The sequence below is a fragment of the Bacillus rossius genome, chromosome 8, assembly GCF_032445375.1.
Source record: "Bacillus rossius redtenbacheri isolate Brsri chromosome 8, Brsri_v3, whole genome shotgun sequence".
In the NCBI taxonomy this organism is placed as follows: Eukaryota; Metazoa; Arthropoda; class Insecta; order Phasmatodea; family Bacillidae; genus Bacillus; species Bacillus rossius.
The window spans coordinates 63011334-63033607 of NC_086336.1; the positions used below are offsets into that span (position 1 = coordinate 63011334).

General features: G+C 41.1%; 2 protein-coding genes across 3 annotated transcripts in view; one reads left to right on the forward strand and one right to left on the reverse strand.

Annotated features, from left to right (window-relative positions):
• LOC134535055 (trypsin 3A1-like) overlaps positions 1–9189 on the forward strand; it is a 26474-nt gene extending 17285 nt beyond the window's left edge. For both annotated transcript variants that reach the window (XM_063373893.1, XM_063373895.1), the window contains exons 7-8: positions 1883–2035; positions 6394–9189. In XM_063373893.1, coding sequence (XP_063229963.1) covers positions 1883–2035; positions 6394–6573 — 333 coding nt within the window. In that variant the 3' untranslated portion in view covers positions 6574–9189. The remainder of the gene's footprint in view (positions 1–1882; positions 2036–6393) is intronic.
• LOC134535388 (collagen alpha-1(I) chain-like) lies at positions 6674–12039 on the reverse strand. Its single transcript, XM_063374462.1, has 4 exons — positions 11984–12039; positions 11357–11431; positions 6953–8818; positions 6674–6908 (listed from the first exon to the last, which is right to left on the reverse strand). The coding sequence occupies exons 1-4, from the start codon at positions 12037–12039 to the stop codon at positions 6674–6676; spliced, it is 2232 nt and encodes a 743-aa protein (XP_063230532.1).
• Positions 12040–22274: the final 10235 nt, after the last annotated feature.

Here is a 22274-nt window from a genome sequence, read left to right on the forward strand (position 1 = left end):
GCCGGATTTAGAGTTCTGGAGGCCTCGGAGTGCCAAATTATTTTCCAAATAAAATGAACAATTTTTTTCAGTCGAGTTTTCCAATAAATAATTTATTGTGAAATCAAGTAGATTCTCTTAGTATTTAAAAAAAACACACATAAATATAATCGGAGACAAGAATTATATGAAATTAAATTTTAGTGTTAATTAATATTTCTATTAATGTATTTAACAATAATATAATCATGTATGTACAAAGTACTGTAGGTAAAGGTAAAACAGCGAGAAAAGAATATCAAAGGAAAATATGTTTACTAGTGTTTACTTGTCGGAATTTGAAAGATTTTTTTTTCCCGAAGTCTCTATTGTGGGGGCCCTCCGTTTGTGGGGGCCCCGGGGCTTTCCCCTGAAGCCGGCGCGAGGAACCGAGCGGGAGCTCGCCGCGTCCTGTGCAGAGACAGTCAAGGACACTGGAGGGCACCCACACCCCCAGGGTCGGCGCGGAGACTTCAACGACAAGAAGAAAGGTTGTCGCGGTTAAGAGGATAGGAAAGGTAGCATCATGCATGAACGAAAAGAATATTATATATATATATATATATAATCTGAAAAACTTGACAGAATTCAATGGGGTTGGTTTCGTCAGCTAGATGTTTTCGTTACGGAGACCTGAATGTACAGAAATAGTAAATACACGTGTTTAGTTTAAAAAAAAAATTGTAAACGTTTTTTAATAAAATAAGGTCTTAAAATAAAATAAAAAATAAACAAAAATGAAAAAATTGGTTAAAATATTATTAAATTCACATTAGAAAACCCTCTATTATAACCAAATATTAGGAAAACTACCATTTTTAAATTTGAAATCAATTTTCACTTATTTAAACATTATATTATGCAATTGTAAAAGTTATTCACAAGCAATTATAGGCTATCTACAACATTGTTACAAAAAAATCATCTTCGTTCGAAGGGCCTACTGCTTTGGTTCCCCGTGTATCTGTGGACGGAACAAACAAATAAACCTTAAACACCACGTGTAACACTGGTTGTAAGCCTTCTGAAGCAAAATGACGCTACATATATGAATGCCCGCTACAACTAACTACTTTAGTTTTACTAAACTGAAAATTAAAAAAAAAAAACATTAGCTTCTTTCTTTGGTGAGCTATTTGCAACTTTATAAGTTTGCTACAATACATGAAATTAAAAGCATTGGAATGAAAGTAGAAAGACGAGTCTCAACTCGTGGTATCCAAGACGAGTCGAGCAATAGAATCTCAAAAACTGTACTGACTCGTCACCGAGAGCTGTGGCTAGTGAAGCCACCGTACTCGCTGAAGGCAGTTTCTACGACGAAACACAGCGCACTTCATTTCTAGTTATAGGTAGAAGGCGAGTGTTCACGGAGAACAGAAACAACTCCGCCTCGCCTGGGAAGTCACCACGTGACACGTGATTCTTTAAATTTAATTTATATTCCTTCTTTTTTTTATTACACTTTTACAATAGTTCACTAAACCAAACAGGGAATTTTAGCAGTTCACAAATATGACAAGCTTGCGTGTGTAGTGCATCTAGTCACTTCAATCTACGTGCGGTATTTCGACTAATGCAAACATTTTAAAAATTGTAACAATTGACAAAAATACATTTTAAAAAAACTTTTATAAAGTTAAAAGTTAAAAAAAAGTGCTAATTATTTGAATACAAGGAAAAAAATATATTTATATAAAGTAAATATATATAAAAGGTATATAAGTTACGACAATATTAAAAAAAAAAGATATTAAAAGAGTATCTTCATCAGTTAGATTATCCAGCCAAAGATCGGAAATTTTTTTAATTATATTTTTGCTGTCGGTTCTCCGGGGAGGATGACCGGAGTGTCTGCTCGCAGGGCGACTCCGGGGGTCCGCTCGTGGTGCAGGGCGACAACGGGACCAGCCTCGTGGGGGTCGTGTCCTGGGGCGAGGGCCGGGGAGACCCGGACAGCCCCGGGGTGTACACGCGCGTCGCTGCCTTCGCCAAGTGGATCCACGCCCACTCCAAGGTAGCCTCCCCTCCCGACACCACTGTCCGCGACCAATCACCGCGCCGTCCGGTCTTGGTGCCGCAGGGTCTGTTGCTTTATTTAATGTCAGGAAAATTCGAAGATAAAAGAAACTCCACTGCAACCGTGCGAGAGGAATTCTGAAGGAAAAAAAAAACGCTGATTTTTCCAAATAATTGCTACAGAAGGTTTTTTTTTTCTTCAAACATCTAATCAATCGATAGAGACCTGCAAAATTCGCGGATTCATTGACCTCTAGTATATACTCCACAGTCCTTTAAATACTCGCGGAAATGACACCTGTTAATTGGCTACTGACGCGTGAGACGTCTCAACTATAGGCTGCCCGTAATTCGGCACTTTCTTGGTTTAGTGTTTCCCATTAGGCTCACAGTTAACCCGGATGAAATGTGGGCCAATCGCAGAAAGCGGTACGAAGGTATAGTTGTTTTGATGCTAGCCTATCGCAAAATGAATCCGCGAATTTTGCATGTCTCTAGAATCGATAATTAGTTCAAATGTGGCAAAAATAGGCATTGCGTTTACATCCAAACACGATGCCACAGTTCTCTCGTGGATTTGCAAGTACCTACTGGCGGTTCACCATTCTGTCCAACTGTGGACATGTGCCTTTCCTTCGGCCGTGCTCGAGATATAATGTAATAATGTTTTTATTTTTTTGTAATGTTACAAAGACATTTGCATAATAATAATAATCTATTTTCCTTTTTTTACACTTTGTTAACAATATTCACTTAACTAACAAGGAAATTTAGCACTCACGAAAGCAAGCTTGTTTGTGAGTGCATCTAGTCACTTCAAATTATATGCCGTATTTGACGATTGTAAACATTTGTAAATGTATAATAACTGAGAAATAAATATATAAAATATAACCTAAGAAACCTTACATTAGATTTATAAAGATGAAAGTTAAAAAGAGCAATTCATTAAAATTCAATATAATGTATAAACACAAGCCGTATAAATTTTACCATTGCTACATCAATAAATGAAAATATAATTCAATAAAAATTAGTATTTAAAGTAAAGTACAGGTACAAAGTTATAACAATATATACAATTTACTTAAATACTACAGCCATCTCTTCATCAGTTAAATTATCTAGTCAAATATTAACATATTATTTTACTTGAAAATAATTTTTAGTTTTTAGTTTTCCAGGAAGAATAACAACAATATTTGGAAGCAAAAATTCTAAACAACTCTGAGATATTGTTTTATGGGTGCGTGAACACTGCTGTTCGAGAGGTGTGGCTGCGTGCAGTTGACGCATCATGGGAAACACTTCCATGAGACTCCCTTGTATCAACACTCTGCGTCGGACGCTGCAATAGGGATTACACCATGGGCGCATGCGCCACTGGTGAAAATCCATTTGCGGACCGAAAGGCCCAAGCTCCCGACCCCAGCATTGTTGAAACTTCCTGCCCCTGACCAACTCTTCTAATTGGACCATCCTTCTTGTCCCTGTACTGTAATGCTTGCACTATTTCACCCTGCTTTGAAAGTGCCCAGGGTTTTTCCTGTGTCTGTGCAGGTTTAACCTGGGCCCAACTCAACTAGTTATGATCAAGAGTTAAGAGGGAGAGGGGAGTTAGTCAGAGCTACAATCAACGGAGTGATAGCAGTGGTAGCAGAGCGTGGTTCACTTTGTAACTGACACTCGTGCTACTACAAAATAAATTCCCAAGTGGCTGTAAAAGAAACGGATGTGTGTGAGCAAAAGGAGAGCTAAGTAAATAACAAAAATTACATCAGAGGGAGCAACGAGAGGTCAGACAAACTAATTTGTTTCTCCCCTAAAACAAGTGGGGGAAAGAGGATCGTTATTTTTTTTAAAATAAATACTGCAAAAATGTATATTGGCATACTTCATTTATTAAAAAGAGGAACCTTCTTTAGTTATGAAGTTACTCTAGAGGCATAGCCTCATGGTGAGAAATTAAAAAAGAATCACATAGATAGGTTAAGTAGCTCAGTTACATATAATAACCATTACATAAATTTAGGTTAAACTAGGGCCGGCCCGCAAATTACTATGACAAGGCATAATACTAAGTTACAATAATAAAAATATCATAATAAATTTAACAGTTAACAAAACAATACTCATTTTTTTAAGCTTTTGCTGTCCTATGCACTTTTATATTTAAAACATATATATACATAATTTCATTTAGTGTCCGAAATTGCCATTCTGTCCGCCATTAAACTTTTCCGATGCTTTTAAAAGCACAGTAGATTCAGAAGCTTGGGGAGGGGGTCTTGTCGCGGGAATAGGCTCGTGATACCGGCTACTCGTACGCTGTTACTTGGAAATTATTACGTGGATGGTGGTCCTTGGATCTTGGACTTGGATCCATATATTGGACTATTGAATTCTTAGATTCTTGGATTCTTGGATTCTTGGACCCTGCCTGCAACAGAGATCCATTCTTGCGAATAAGACCTGTTTGCAGACACTCCCGAAAAACATTGGCCCGAAAGGCCTGAAATGGTGACGGTGGCAGGGGGGGGGGGGAAGGAATCTAGCGAAGAGAAAATAATCACTCACCAATGCAGGGTGGATGATGCTGTCACTCAGGGTGGTGTCGCACATAGAACTCCATCATTTAATATAATTTAAATAAAACCAGAAAAAGAAAATAACTCTAATACTTCGACTATGAAACTCTTCTGGCTGGCTAAACAATTCTATCTAAAATAGGGAGTTCATCCCTCGTAGTCTGTTGACTACATGGTACAAGTGACGGCGTTCTTCTTGGCGGAGACAAGCGCCGACCATTACGGTATTACCAGCCAGAAAGGACCCGCGCACCGAAGTGCCGGGGCGCGCGGAAAGAGTCTTAATAAAAAACAGGGTTCAGCCCTGGAACAAAGGATGGGGCATGAGGCGGGGGGGGGGGGGGGGGGGGTACCGAAGGTACCCGAAGATGCCCGAAGGGCTAAGCAGACGGCAAAAGCGCTCGCCGCGCGCTCAACAGTGTCACGGGCGGACTAAGGTCGTAATCGCACCTCGACTGCTTCCAAAGTCGATTATGACAAGCTGTCTCTTATGGGAGGGATGAGTAGTGCGCTCTGGCGGCCAAGAGGAGAAACTGGCTGGAGGGTCACAGAAACGTCCGCTAGAGTGCACTGGGCGCACTCGCAACCAGCAGACAGAGCTAGGTTAGGGATTTTTGCCACCGCTAGAGCTCGCTGAGGGCTCTGTCGGACAAGGGCGTATGTCCTTGGAAAGAGCATGTACTCTGCGCGGGTTCACTGGAGGTCGATGCTCCGGGTAGGAGTTCCCAAGAAGCCACCGGGGGAAGAAGAGGGAAGGGAGGTCAAAACTTGCTATGTCGCCTGGGAAAGGCATCGTGTGGACCATGCCGAGGCGTCGCCGCGGACTGTAATATGCTCCTCGACGTGCTGACAAACAGCTTACCGATGCTTGACTCTGAGAAATGAAAGATGCTAGCGGTGGGCTCGGGGTAGCGTTCGCTAGCACGAAAGGTCATACTGTTACAAGGAGAAAACATTATGCAAACTGCGGCCGAGGTGCTGCGATAACCAATCGTTAGCAAAAGTATCTAATTGGGTCTGCGAACAAGCGCAGGTGCACTGGGTTGCACAAGGTTACGTCGTAGAGTACATTAATGGAATCAAAATTAAATGCAATTAAAAATGCAACTTTATTTTTTTTGTTTCCTTCTTTAAAAATAAAAATAAAACCTTAAAATTCAAAACATGTGCCCGAAAATTTTGATAAACGGTACATGATGGCCAATTTCATTCTCTTTGAAGGTCAAATACCTTTTTTGAAAGTAATCCAAGGGACACATAAACATGAATTAATATTAAATTAAATATTTTTTATCATATCAAGTATTGTGCTTTGACCAATATGTGAAATTTGATGAACTAACGAAAAAAAAAAAAAACAATTATTAAAAAAAAAATCATCATGAAACCGTATACATGAGTAGGTTACATACATAAAAATTATATTTTTAATATGTTATTGTGAGAATAATGTGATATCTAAAAGCTTTATTTTGACAACTTATTGTACGTTCGTGTGAACAAAGAAGGCGAACACACGGCAGTCTCGCTAATGCCATTTCTTTGTTAAAAATGTTCTTCAGGTGGAGGATTTAGCACTATTTCGCTTTTATAAAAATTAAAAACAAATATAAATTTTTGTTATAATAAAGACTACAATACACAATCTTCCAAAAAAAAAAAATAATTTTTAGAATGTTATCTTGTCAGCTGTTAGAAAACTCACAAGTAAGAGGACGGTGGTGGGAGGTTAGGTTTCTACGGACGGCGGCGGATGACGCTGTTGCAGAGACGCCGCGTGTCGCGCGGAGCGGACGTGCTGCGCCTGAGCAGGTGCGGGGTCTCGGCGGGGCTGACGGGGGACCACGCCACCCACCAGGTGCGCGTCGTGCCCACCGCCCGTCGCAGGCAGCAGGGGCGTCGTCGCGCCAGGCGCCGCCCTGGGACCCCGGGGTCTCGGCGGGGCTGACGGGGGACCACGCCACCCACCAGGTGCGCGTCGTGCCCACCGCCCGTCGCAGGCAGCAGGGGCGTCGTCGCGCCAGGCGCCGCCCTGGGACCCCGGGGTCTCAGCGGGGCTGACGGGGGACCACGCCACCCACCAGGTGCGCGTCGTGCCCACCGCCCGTCGCAGACAGCAGGGGCGTCGTCGCGCCAGGCGCCGCCCTGGGACCCCGGGGTCTCGGCGGGGCTGACGTGGGACCACGCCACCCACCAGGTGCGCGTCGTGCCCACCGCCCGTCGCAGGCAGCAGGGGCGTCGTCGCGCCAGGCGCCGCCCTGGGACCCCGGGGTCTCGGCGGGGCTGACGGGGGACCACGCCACCCACCAGGTGCGCGTCGTGCCCACCGCCCGTCGCAGACAGCAGGGGCGTCGTCGCGCCAGGCGCCGCCCTGGGACCCCGGGGTCTCGGCGGGGCTGACGGGGGACCACGCCACCCACCAGGTGCGCGTCGTGCCCACCGCCCGTCGCAGGCAGCAGGGGCGTCGTCGCGCCAGGCGCCGCCCTGGGACCCCGGGGTCTCGGCGGGGCTGACGGGGGACCACGCCACCCACCAGGTGCGCGTCGTGCCCACCGCCCGTCGCAGGCAGCAGGGGCGTCGTCGCGCCAGGCGCCGCCCTGGGACCCCGGGGTCTCGGCGGGGCTGACGGGGGACCACGCCACCCACCAGGTGCGCGTCGTGCCCACCGCCCGTCGCAGGCAGCAGGGGCGTCGTCGCGCCAGGCGCCGCCCTGGGACCCCGGGGTCTCGGCGGGGCTGACGGGGGACCACGCCACCCACCAGGTGCGCGTCGTGCCCACCGCCCGTCGCAGACAGCAGGGGCGTCGTCGCGCCAGGCGCCGCCCTGGGACCCCGGGGTCTCGGCGGGGCTGACGGGGGACCACGCCACCCACCAGGTGCGCGTCGTGCCCACCGCCCGTCGCAGGCAGCAGGGGCGTCGTCGCGCCAGGCGCCGCCCTGGGACCCCGGGGTCTCGGCGGGGCTGACGGGGGACCACGCCACCCACCAGGTGCGCGTCGTGCCCACCGCCCGTCGCAGGCAGCAGGGGCGTCGTCGCGCCAGGCGCCGCCCTGGGACCCCGGGGTCTCGGCGGGGCTGACGGGGGACCACGCCACCCACCAGGTGCGCGTCGTGCCCACCGCCCGTCGCAGGCAGCAGGGGCGTCGTCGCGCCAGGCGCCGCCCTGGGACCCCGGGGTCTCGGCGGGGCTGACGGGGGACCACGCCACCCACCAGGTGCGCGTCGTGCCCACCGCCCGTCGCAGGCAGCAGGGGCGTCGTCGCGCCAGGCGCCGCCCTGGGACCCCGGGGTCTCAGCGGGGCTGACGGGGGATGACGCCACCCACCAGGTGCGCGTCGTGCCCACCGCCCGTCGCAGACAGCAGGGGCGTCGTCGTGCCAGGCGCCGCCCTGGGACCCCGGGGTCTCGGCGGGGCTGACGTGGGACCACGCCACCCACCAGGTGCGCGTCGTGCCCACCGCCCGTCGCAGGCAGCAGGGGCGTCGTCGCGCCAGGCGCCGCCCTGGGACCCCGGGGTCTCGGCGGGGCTGACGGGGGACCACGCCACCCACCAGGTGCGCGTCGTGCCCACCGCCCGTCGCAGGCAGCAGGGGCGTCGTCGCGCCAGGCGCCGCCCTGGGACCCCGGGGTCTCGGCGGGGCTGACGGGGGACCACGCCACCCACCAGGTGCGCGTCGTGCCCACCGCGCGTCGCAGGCAGCAGGGGCGTCGTCGCGCCAGGCGCCGCCCTGGGACCCCGGGGTCTCGGCGGGGCTGACGGGGGACCACGCCACCCACCAGGTGCGCGTCGTGCCCACCGCGCGTCGCAGGCAGCAGGGGCGTCGTCGCGCCAGGCGCCGCCCTGGGACCCCGGGGTCTCGGCGGGGCTGACGGGGGACCACGCCACCCACCAGGTGCGCGTCGTGCCCACCGCGCGTCGCAGGCAGCAGGGGGGTCGTCGCGCCAGGCGCCGCCCTGGGACCCCGGGGTCTCGGCGGGGCTGACGGGGGACCACGCCACCCACCAGGTGCGTTTCGTGCCCACCGCCCGTCGCAGGCAGCAGGGGCGTCGTCGCGCCAGGCGCCGCCCTGGGACCCCGGGGTCTCGGCGGGGCTGACGGGGGACCACGCCACCCACCAGGTGCGCGTCGTGCCCACCGCGCGTCGCAGGCAGCAGGGGGGTCGTCGCGCCAGGCGCCGCCCTGGGACCCCGGGGCTGCAGCCACAGAGCCGAGAGCACAGCAAAGTCACCGAGCCTCGTCAGCCAATAGGCGACCAAGAAGGCCTGCGTCAAGGGACTCCCTACACCGCTGCTCTGCTGTAAAACGGGCGCAGGAGCTGAGCGCACAAGCGCAAACGCAGTATTTACTTACTTCCCGGTCCTGCCTCTCGGAGATTCTGGTGTAGTCGTTTGCGTCCCTCCTGTGTCACACGCTGGAATATAAGCATGTGTACCTTTAAAAACAGTTCTTTAAAAAAAAATAAGTGTCAATTTTTTTCTTCTCGGTTTTTTACAGTCTACCATACAGTGTGTAGAAGTACCTATGTCTAAAATTAATTTATACGGTACCTGAATATTCAAGAACTGTAATCTAAATATTAACAATAAACATTATATGTTCCAGAGATATGTTCTGTTGAACAAAAATATATTTTTTGTTTTATAATTTACAATAACTTTAGTGAAACATTATTTATATTTTTACAGTGTATTGCGTATGTCTTTCTACATTTGCTATATATATATATATATATATATATATATATATATATATATGTGTAAAATATTCATAAAAACTGTTTAGATATTTTTTACTTCGTTTATGAACTTTTTTTAAAATAATTAATGTTAAAAATAATTATTGTCATATTAATCACAAAGCCAGATTTGGTTTTAAAAAGTAGTTATTCTGCTGTGTGTTAACGACTTTTTAACTAATAATAAAGACAATAAAACCATATCCAAAAATGCGTTTGCTAATTTACAAATATTTCATAATATTTAATTATTTCTTACAAAAGTATGCCAGGCATATTTTTTATATTTTCTATATAAAATTAAAACTATAGAATGTAAGGCCAAATATCAATTATATATTATCTGGTGTTGACATTATCTTGATAACTACTTCGTTGACTTAGTCATTTAAAGTCTGTTTCACGTTTGAGCCAATGTGCTGGGTGATTTCAATAGTGTATTTACCATAATAACAGGGTTATTTAAAACACTAGTTTCACACACTGTAATGTAATGGAAAATGTAATCAACGGATAAGCAATGCAATTTTCAAACAGACACAATGCACACCCCTCTTCAATAAGTAAAGCCTACATTATGTTTTAAGTATCAAACCGTTTACTCATTGTAAAGCTACGATATTTAGCAGCAATATTCTCCGGTACACAAAAAAAATGTTTCCTTGTATATAGTTGTAATGTTTCTCTGTATATAGCAGAAACGTTCTCCTGTATATAGGAGCAGTTTTCTCATATTTAGCAGCAATTTTCTTTGGTATATAGCAATAATGTTTTGCGACAAGTAGCAGCAATTTTCCCCGGCATATTGTAGCAATGTTCTCCGAACACGTTTTCTGTGCTGCTTTTTACAATTTCTCAAAACTATGTTTATTACTTGATTTGTTCTACGTTCCATTAAACTTTCAGGTTACCGAATTCATCTTATCCTTCTGAATAGCGAATAAGCACTGCCTTTTTTGACACAATCGTAACCTAACTCGCGGGCCGTATTACAGAACGTGTCCGAACAGAATCCCAGCAGGGAAACAAATCGGCAACAGTTTTAATAAACGGTGCCCTGCGCGAGGCTATAGACCTTTTTTCAACGCATTGTCGCGGAATTTTCACAACCGTCGATGTAATTGTTACGGCAGAAAATACAAGAGATAAGCAGCACAATCGCAAATATATATATATATATATATATATATATATATATATCCGCATTTCTTATTTCCTCAAATACTTTTAGTTGCAATTATTTCTTGTTATGACCATTAAAGTGTATACAAAATATATTCCAGGATAGATTCGTTCTCATGAAGTTTCATTTGGCACACCAACACGCTTGGTACGTCCCCCGGTGTTCACAAAAATGAGTATAAACGAGTCTATACCCATTGAAACGCGGGCCCGCCATCTGGAGCTCTGCGCATGCGTGGAATTCGGGCAACAGATAGGTCATGGGTAGGACACCGGGATCTGTTCCCTAAAAGCAAGGGACAGGCCGTGTGCTGCCGCGCACCAGGAATTCTCGTGTTGAAGGATGCCGACCCGAACGGGTCGTTACCACAACGCCGAAATACCTCAACGCCGAAATACCACAACGCCGAAATACCACAACGCCGAAATACCACAACGCCGAAAGTACAATAACGCCGAATACCAAAACGCCGAATGCCAAATTGACCGCAACGCCGACAGCTATAAAACTGCTGTGTACCACAAAGCCGAAATACAGTAACGCCGAAAAATGTACCACAACCTAACCTAACCTAGGCTAGCCTAACCTAGCCTAACCTAACCTAACCTAACCTTACCTAACCTAACCTAACCTAACGTAACCAAACCTTACCTGACCTAACCTAACCTTTGTGGCAGTCCTGCAATGACATTTTTCGGCGTTGTGGTACACGGCAGTTTTCTAGCTGTCGGCGTTGTAGTCAATTTGGCATTCGGCGTTATGGTTTTCGGCGTTAATGTATTTCGGCGTTGTGGTGCGTCCCCCGGCCCCGACCCGCTGACGTAGCCCTGACGCCTCGGAAGACGCGCGCAGCGGGAGCGAATGGCGTCGCACCGCCAGGGCGGGCAACTGAGCACACACGGGACCACGTCCTCGCAACCATGGCCCGCGGGTTTGGGGGGGGGGGGGGGGGGGGGGAGTTCCCACCAGGTGCGGCGCATCTCGCGCCCGACTTGCCTCCATCTTGCCCGTCACGTGGTGCGCGCGCGGTGGAATAACATTTGCTCTGTTACAAAAATAAAATTGTGTTCGTGTACCTATGTACCTACAACGCGTCGTGCGTCATATAAGTTATAGCTACTTACTTGGATTACTTTAATTTTTTTCATGCAAATATTTAACAGAAATAAAATAATAAAAATTCTGTAGTGATATTTTAAATAGGGTTGGTAAACTATAAGTTCAAACAGATTAAAAAAAAATCAAAAGAAAATACTCAGTATTTTGTATAATAAACATGTGTACAAATGTAATTATTTAATTAATTAAAATAACCTCTATAGAAATAATGTGATCAATTATAATTTATAATGAGTAGTATAGAATAGTTGCCTCTGGCTCAAGCTGAGGAGCCAGAAGCCAGGCTGAGGAGTCGACGGCCATCTTGGATTGTGATGTCACTGTGGCAATCTTGGATGATATTGTCCTTTGATCTTGACCTTGACCCCGATGGACATCTTTGATCCACCATTTTGGTTTCTCGAACTTTCCACTATTTTCCGCCATTTTGTTTTCTAGAACTTTCAGCCATTTTGAATTATGACGTCAACGTTGCAATTTTCGTTACTAATGTAATTTTAAAAATTCACATTTTTATGCTAGAATTTGGAAAAAATTTAAAATTTATAAAAATATGTTATTAATAAAATTTAATATATTTTTATTTAAAAACACCGCTGCACTTTTTGTTACGCCAGCCATCTTGAAAAACCGTAATTATGATCAGATTTTAAGGTGAAAATTAAAAAAAATATATATAAAAATAATTAATCAAAATTTAATAAAATTTTAATAAAACACACACTGGTCCTCGGTTCAAATCCAGTGAGGGCAAAAAAAATGACGACTTATCCTTCCTCTATGGAAGCCATCGGCAGACTAACCCCCCCACTAATACCAAGGTACATGTATATCGCCAGCTAGTATGGCATCAAGTCCGCCATTTTGTTTTCGTCTGCTAGAATGTGCTATCAACATGTTAGTTTAATTTTTACTCACTAGAGTGCAGTAATCGTTTATTATTACCGTGGCGCCCACCACCTTGAAATTTGGATGTCATCTTGAAAATCTCTATTTAGCTATAAAAACGGGAAAAATCCCAAAATTGATTTTAAAAATCGGCAATTAATACACTGATTGATTTTATTGGTTGCTGTCCTTGGTTTGATACTTGATAGATGCAATAATTTTTAATTTTATGTAAAACAGTACTCTTATTCAATAAATCATGTTAAAAATTCTAAAAGACGCTTAATATCCTCAAATACCAGCCTCCTATAAGCCGATATGATAGCCATCTTGGAAATTTGTAATTATTTACGTAGAAATTCGAGAAAAATTCCAAAAATCATCAAAAAAATCATTCAATAATTTACTGATTCATTCGATCAATTTCCGTCCTTAATTCGATCCTTTGTCAATGCAAAAAAATTATTAAATATCACATCAAAGTAACATAAAAGTGACCTGTGTTTTCGTGGCTCTATGTCAGTTCCCCGACCTCGTCATAACCCCGACCGTTTCCCCTGCACTGCTTCGACCTCCCTCCACGATACCTCCTGGCAGCCCTTGGTCCGCCCCGCAGAAACATCACTGTTCCCATTGGCAGTGGCCAAATACTCTCCCATTGGCTGAGGGGTGGTGGTGGACCTAAGGGGGGGGGACCCAAGGGGTGGGTGGGACTCGCACGGTGGTTGGGACTCGAATGCGGAGTGCTCGGGCGAACTGGGTATTAGGCGCTCATAACTGTGTGGGAGGTGAAGGAAACTTCCTGCGGCATTACAAATGCATTCATATGGTCTTTGATCATTGGTCTTTTATTTGAAATATTTACTGCTTTCCACTTAAAATATAATGCTGTATGAAACATAATATCAGCGTAATTCGCATTTTTTTGTATCAAATACTAGTGTTCTCTCACCATTCAATTATATATGTGCTTACGTGCTTGATTTTTCATGAAAATATTTTTTTTTAAAGTGCCGCAAATATTGGTGAAAACTTACGGGTAAATAAGTTACGAGATAATACAGTAACATACGTACTTAAAAGTGTTCAGGTTATTTATTCCCCGCAATTTTTTTTTGCGTGAAATTGTTTTGGTTAAATTTTGTAACAATTAAATACAAATCATTCTTTTACTTGTCAACAAGCTCTATTTGTATCATATAAATATCTTCTAAATCCAAATAAACATCTCTAATATGATCAAAAATTCTAATGAAGGCAACTATTTTGTTTACTGCATGAATTAGTTTCATAAAAATTGGAAATCTACTCTGTGGTTGATCATTTTATTTAGGAAAAGAGCTCAACACGTTTTGGAAATGTATTAGCTAAAATAATTAAACTTTGTATTAGTGTTTATGAAATATTTTGTCAAAGTTATCAGTTTTCAAATTTATTTTGTGTATGATCACGACGATAAAAATTATTTAAAGTAAAGCGCTAAGATTTAAATACATGATTCCTTTTTAAAGTTTTCTCTGTTTGCTCTACTATTAAGAAATTTTTAACAAATTCCCCTAAAGATTTAAAACCACAAATTTAGAAGTATTACACAACACTCAGAACTGGACAATTAATAAGCTGCTGTATTGACAATGAAAATTATGTTTGTGACATCGATTCTTTCCAACTGAACAAAACTGAACCATCAAGTCATAGTTACAAAAAGAAAAAACTGTTTGCATTATTTTAACGTTTAATGAAATATATGTTTATTTTAAGTAATGATTAGCGTCTTTTTGTGGTAGGCCTACGTGTTTTTTTGTTGCCTTGTTAGGTATATCTCAAAGAAATACTACCTATTGTAGCCGTTAGCATGGTGCGACTTCCGGAATATTTTTGTAATGCTTTTCGTTTTAGGGTCCATAGACCCCAAAACAATAGTCATCTCAAAAATTTATATAGCCTTTATATATATATACTATATATATACAATTCAAACTTTTATAGTCACGATAACTGTCGTAATTTTGCACAAATAACTTTCAAACTGATAAATGAAATCTCGGTCGAGTTCGTTAATGGGCGATATCCGACCAAATGGGCAGAGATGGCTAAGGTTTTAAGAAAAACAGAAAAATCGAAATAACTCCCAAAATATGATTAGTATCACATCCGTTTGAACGTTTAATAAATGTTATGAGCAATACCAAAAAAATTTTATCTTAGATAACTTTTTGTACAACCAATCATAACTGCAAGAAGTAAAAAAATCTGGGTTGTCATAAGAAATCATAACTCCCACAGTAGGGATAATATCAATTCCATTCAAATTGTGTATAAATCCTTTAATTTTTATCTAAAACTTTTGTCAAAAACAATTTTTTATGAGACGAGCCATTGGTAAAAGGTGTGGAAAAAACAGGGTTTGAATATTTAAAGATAATAATAATTTCCGTACTATGTACGTTATTGATTCCTAATCTTTTTTATTGAAAGAGTATTAATTTTATCTACAATTTTTGTCTGAAATAATTTTTATACGACGAACCATTATTGCAAGGGGTGGAAAAAATTGGGGGGTTGAAAAACAAAAAAATTCCACATCTTCCTCAGTAATCACACAATCAATTCCGTTAGAATTGTGTATAAATCCTTTTATTTTATCTAAAACCTTTGGTCAAAAAATTTTTTTTTATAAGATGAACTCGGTGCAAGGGGATAAAAAATTTTGTGCGATTAAAAACAAATTAATAATTTCTGTACTATGATCACTATTCAATCTGTTCTTATTCATTTAAATATAGTAAATATTAGATACAAGATACCTCTAAAAAAAATTTAATTAAGAAACCATTGTTAATATTTAAAATGTCTCTAAGCAGATATTGATGATTTTTGTGGTAATGTTGTTAAAATGAATATAAGACACTTTTCTTCCAGCATAAAGAAATATAAACGTCGAAATCTACCTGCTCCTGTAGGCTGCGCCGAAAGGGATTTCTTTCTTGTGTTATAGTGTCAACCTTGTTCAAACAACTAGGCTTATATATATATATATATATATATCACAGCCAGTGAAGCAAATTGACGCAGTTTAAAAAATCTGGATAGTTTTATAAGTCACTATAGGCAAAACAAATGGTAGTTTTCACTTGCAGGTCATGACATATCTTTTAACACACCTGATTGTTATTGATGAGTTTTTCCGTCTCGTATGACCTCATTTTGACGAAACGTTACCCACCCAGATTAAACATTTAGTTGGCCTATATAAAAATAGAAGTTCAACGAAATTTGTTTTTTAGTAATTGGAATATTAATTTTATTAAAACTGTAATCGGTAAGTCACAATATTCTCATTTTAAGACATCTATAAAGAGAATATGGACATAAAAAGGGATTAAAAATAGAAACGGTAAAAAAACCAATGAAATGTGATGGGTGTGAAAGAGGTCTGAAAGGATAATCCAATTAATTGAATACAGTTTGATGTAGATATTGAATAAAGACTAGCTATTGTAGCCGTTACCACTGTACTTCTTTCGAAAAATGTTTATGTAGTTTTTCTTTTATTTGTCCGTCGACTGTTTTTGCCACCATATAAATTAATTGTTTACCCAAGTCATTGCTTATAATTTACTCACATACAATAAAATATTTAAAACCCCATATACTTTCACAACGAGCCTTCGGCAAAATTTTCATGGAAAGTATTTTTTTTTTTCGAAACGACGGCACTTTTATTAGCGAAATGTACTGCAAACTTAGTTTTTTTTTTTTTTTTTTTTTTTTTGGTTCTTCAAACGTCATACTGCTACGCCAAAAAGAAAATAAAATCACTACCTACAGTATTATTACGAAATAATGTGGGGAGAATCTTCTGAGTCTCAGAGAAAAAAATTAAGAATGAAAACCAGCAATTTGAGTAATCAATTTTATTATTTAATTTTTTTTCTTATTTCGTCTTTTAAGCGTGGGGAAAAGGGTTCAGTTATGTTTAATCATAAAACGTTATATCTCTATAAAAATAATGCTGGATGTAAGCTTTTTAATAGTATGATTTTATTAATACTCAGAAAATGTGCTAGCGAAGATGCGGGTTATTAGCTAGTCCCTGAATAATACCAAGAATAATAATGAGTCTCGCAATGTCGCGCTGGCCGTGAGAGCTTAGAACCGTTGCAGTGTAAACCCCCTGCGAAACTCGGTCCACTCTAGTGAACCAACCTGTTTAGATGGACTCTCAATCAATGCACTGTCTTAGAGCTTAAAGAAGACGCAAAAATATTTATACCGAAATTTTTCACATTGGGCTCTTCAGTTCGTTGCAAATCTTATTTTTAGCTGTTCGGGTGGTAGAGATTATATATAAAACTTACTTTATAAATAATTTGAATTAAATCTTATCCTTAATCTAAACACACGAAATATTTTTAACATAAATATGTTAAATAGCGTTTATACATTATTCCGATTGGTTATTGGAAAAATTCTTTTAAAACTGCATAATTGGGAAGCATTTTAAGGGACTGATTTAAGTCGCTGTTATATAGAACTTAATTGCATGTTTTCGGTGATACGCACAAGGTCTATAACAGTAACTAACAGTATGTTATTAAGCGTAGTCTACTGTACCAATGTGCAAAATTTCGTATTTGCACAAATTTTTACAGAACTGTCCTTTTTATTTCTTTGTTTCCTGGGCTAATAGCTGTTTTGAGCGGCAGGAAATAGGTGCAGCGCTGGATGGTTTATTTCTTGGATTCCCTGTAAATCTAAACTTGACATTAGTGACCATGACCTGTCCGTGTATTTTTGTTCAGATATTCGTTCCCTTGCTGAGAGTTAGGCTAATCCCACCCTTGCCTTCATTGTTCGGCTACTTGGGGCTGCCACTGTCGATTTCTACCTCACCTCGCAGCGCAAATTTTTTTCTCTCTTCAATGACTCATTTGCATTAATTGATGTTGGATGTTCTGATGTGTAACATGTTAGCTCTCAGTATAAGTTAAGGCTGTGTTGGCCTGTGGAATGTTTAGAGGCAGGTCATTAATATAGACCAAAATGTTAAAAACTTTACTAGTGAAATTATGTATAGCATTTAATGTTGATTTATGTTATTGAAAACCATATTGATTATTGTTCAAAATATTGCAGTCTCTGAAGAAAAGTGATAGTCTATTGTAAAGTACTTTTTAAAAGATTTTGGCAAAAATTGGTAGTAAACTAATAGGTCTATAGTTTGCTGCATCTGTCGTAATTCCTTTTTTATAGACAGGGAGTATTTTTTTTTTCAAAAAGTATGGTACAATACCTTCCAGAAAAACTTCATTCATTAGTTTTGATAGTTGCTTAGCAATGTGATGTCCAGAAACTTTTATAATTTTGTTTGATATGCCATAGATATCTGAAGAATTTGAGTTTTTTAATTGTTTTATAAATTTTATTATTTCTTTTGCTGATGTTGGGTATAAGTAAATGGTCTTATTGTTAAAGGGACAATGATGTTTCAGACTTTGAATAGATTCTGTTATTTGTCTGTTTTGTGTTGAATTTAGTGTATCAGCAATATTAGTGAAAAACATATTGAATTCTGAAGCAATCTGCTCACTGTCCTGTATTACTTTGCCATTTATTTCTAGTTTATTGATTTCTTTTGCCATTTTAGTGTCCCTACCTAGTTCAGAATTGATTATTTTCAATGTTGTGGTCATTTTATTTTCACTTAGATTTATCCTGTTCTGTAAATACATCCTCTTACCCTGTCGTATCACATTCCTATAATTTTTTTTGTAGTTCTTGTAATACTGCTGAAAATGTGTGGTCTGACTATAGGTTTTACTTAATTAATATAAGCTCTTTAGCTTTTTACTGGATGAAATTATTCCCTTGGTTAGCCATGGTTTGGGTTTTTGGTCAGTTGTAACGTGTTTTAACGGAAATGTGGCATTTATGATGATTGTCAATTTTTCTGTTATGCATTAAAATTTTTGTTCAATGGTTGTCATTTCATCGATATCCATCGAGTTTCCTTATCCAAAATATTTAAGAACAATGTTTTATTGTGCCTATGAATGCGCCTATATTTTATTTTAGTTTTCCTATCAGGTACATGTCATTGATGCACTTTAACTATCTGAGCCATATGATCTGAGAGTCCATAGTCAACTACATTATTTGTAAGGTATTTTGGGTCAAGGTTGGTAATGAAATAGTGTATTGCAGAACTGGATTGTTTAGTGATTCTGGTGTGCTTATTAATTATGTTATGTAAGTTATATGAATTAAGGATGTGCACTATTTTCTTTTTGCATTAGTCTCTTTTAAGAAGTCAATGTTTAGGTCACCACTGAGTATTAATGTGTTTTCCATGCTTTGTTTATTATTTTATCCAGTTGTTTAAATAAAGAATCAATGTCTCTGTCAGGTGGCCTATAAATACATAATATAATACATCTGTCAAATACAAGATTGATTTGAATATAGATACAACTACCTCCATTTATAAGTTCAGTTCGACAATAATTGGAAATCATAGTGTAATTTGGTATTGGGTAAAACGCAATTTCTTCATTATTTAACCAATGTTTAAGAAAGCATGTAATATTTGGAGTAGTTGCTTCACTTTTTAACAGTGTAGTGTTAAATAACAAATCGAGATCAGTGAGTTTGTTTCTCAGTGACTGCATATTATGGTGCAAGATGAGACGCATAGGTTTGTTAGAAGCATGGTGTTTGTCTTGTTTATTGAGAATATTATCTTTAGTCTGTGTACCATATGTATTGCTATTCCTAGATATTAAATTCCGGGACTTTACATTAATACTTCTGTTGACTTGATGTAGGCTACATCAAGCCTACATAAAGTCATGCACTCCAATTGCACAAATCTTTAAAATATAATACTTCTGTTATTCGGAAAAAAACTTATTACCATTGTCAGTACTTATAGGTAGTGTGAATACATTCTCACCAAAATCAACTTTAAAAGTACTTGTGTTTGAGTTTGAGAACCGAGCTTTACTGTATTTATTATTTATTAGTTCGGTTCCATTCTCTAGTTCCCCTGTACAGTAAAGCCTAAAGGAATAATCTCGGATATGCACTCCCCACCTGACATTGTTTTGGTAGAGCTATGGATTAGAGTAGTCAGTTTCTGTTTACCTTCGCGGCTCAAGTGCAATCCATGCCTGGTAAATAATTTCCTAGCTAATGTACTAGTTTCTATAACTTGAAAATTTTTAAACAAATTACAAACATTGTTGATACTCCTATTTATGTCCTTTACTGCTACATTGACACACGACCAAGTTGGTTGATCGTGACGGGGGGGTGGGGTGGGGGGTAGTTCTGTAACAATATCACATTTGTTTCACTAAAAAGTTTCTGTTTTTGTTTCAGCACATTAATCACTTTATCACCTTCATTTTTGAAACATCATTGGATCCACCAATGATTACAGCTGAATCGTTATGACCAAGTTTTTCACTTTTTACCAGGACGGTTTGTATACTTGTACCTGGTTTAATCATACCAAATACACATTTTTCAGGCATTACATTACTCAACACACCAGCTATGCCTCTGCCATGACTGGCAGCAAGGATAACTATGTTACCTGACTTTTTGTGTTTCACTGAATCGCGTTTGATTGTGTGGTCTTGTTTGGTAGCCTCTTCTGCCCTGTTGTTCAGAGCATCAAACTTATTTGATACACGAATGGAAAAATCACACGGTAAAGTTGTCTTGCTGAACTTCCGCTTACGCACCACTTGCGACCACAAGCACGGAGAAGGAAGACTCACTACAGTTTCTTTACCTTTGTCAGACAGATTTAAGCTCAATTTGCAGTACATTTATGACTTCTCGTAGTGAACTCACCTCTTCCAGAAGTTGGATGACAAGGACCACCTGCGTTTTCGTAGCACTATCGTCTGAGACAGTTACACAAATTTGATGCGTTGTGTTGTACTCCCTCTACAGTGATGCCGTGTAGTTTTCTTCATCATCCATTAATTTTTATTACACAAGTGGCACACGTGGCACAGACCCACTCATTTTCTGGAATATTTCTTTCCTCTATATTGCTACACTTATTGAAGTGATACCATTTGTCACAGTTTTCACATAGAATACCATTTCTTACTACTTTAGTACATTTCCCGAATTTGTTATCTCTTAAAACACAGTTTTTTGGCGGTATTAACGAACAACACTTCCGAGTCGGATGCAGTGACATCATGTTTGAATTGACCCCTAAGGAAGTGAGACAACTTGCGTACCTTTGTGCTAAAAAATATGGACTTAAAATGCCCCCATCTTGGGCAGAAAAAGAAACAGCAGGAGTGGACTGGTTGTGTGGATTTTTGAAAAGACATCCAGAGCTATCAATAAGACAACCGGAAGAAACTAGCTAAGCCAGGATGACAAGTTTTAAAAAGCATAATATGAATGAATTTTACAAGAAACTCTCTGATGTTTACTCACGTCACCCATCAGGGCTACTTCCTTCAAAAATTTGGAACTGTTATGAAACTGGAGCAACTACTGTGCTGAAACCAAATAAAATTGTCGCATGAAAAGGAGTCAAACAAGTGGGAACAGTCACATCAGCAGAACGTGGTGAACTCGTAACTGTTGCTGCAGCGGTGATTGCACAGGGAACCTTTATTCCTCCTATGATTATCTTGCCAAGAAATAAATTCAAAGACCACTTCATACTAGATAGACCAGCTGGTTGCATTGGTGCTGCTACAGGATCTGGATGGATGACAGAGGAGAGTTTTGTGCAATTTATGAAACATTTTATTGCCTAAACCAAACCGAAAAAAAGACGATCCACTTCTATTGTTGTTACTAGACAACCATTCCTCTCGCCTTAGTGTTACAGTTTTGGATTTGTGTAAAGACAATGGTGTAGTACTCTTGTCATTTCCACCACACTGTTCACACCGGCTCCAGCCCCTTGACATTCGTGTTTACAGACCATTCGAGAAACTCTATAGCAGGGGAGTCGATTCCTGGATAAAAATAAATCCAGGAAAAATTCTTAATATCTACGACTTGCCAAGTATGATTAAAGAAGAATTCATGACATCATTCACACCTTGTAATATTACTTCAGGATTTTCAGCTGCAGGCATTTTCCCACTGAATGTTGATAAGTTTCAAGACAGTGATTTTGCAGCTTCTTTGTAACAGATCGTACTCTGCCCGAGGAAGGCATACAAAAAATATATAAGTCAAATAAAGGAATGAATGAAGTGTTTTCGGGCAGTGATTACCAACTAGATATCGTCCCTGGGCCCAGCAGTGTCCAAATATCAGACTATGGAGATTTAACGCAAACATTTTCACCTCAAGCTGTTCGCCCGTATCCTAAAGCAGGGCCACGGCAAGAATGCAGTTGAAATAGGAAAAAAAGGAAATGTGCAATTCTCACAGATACACCAGAGAAAACATTGCTGGAAATGGAAAAAGCCGCAAGAGAGAGTAAGAAGAAAAACAAACAAAAAAGTAAAACCTGCCCATCAAAATATCTAAGAAGAAAACAAGAATCAAAAGGAAACTTGAATTCAGTGATGATTCTTCGGAGAATCATCACAACACACTCACTGTCTGAACTGTGGAGAAATATATAAGAATAACGAAGAATGAGTACAATGTTTAAGGTGAAAAATGTGGTCACATTGGTCCTGTGCTAAAAACAATCCTTTTTTTGTGTGTATTGACTGTGCAGATA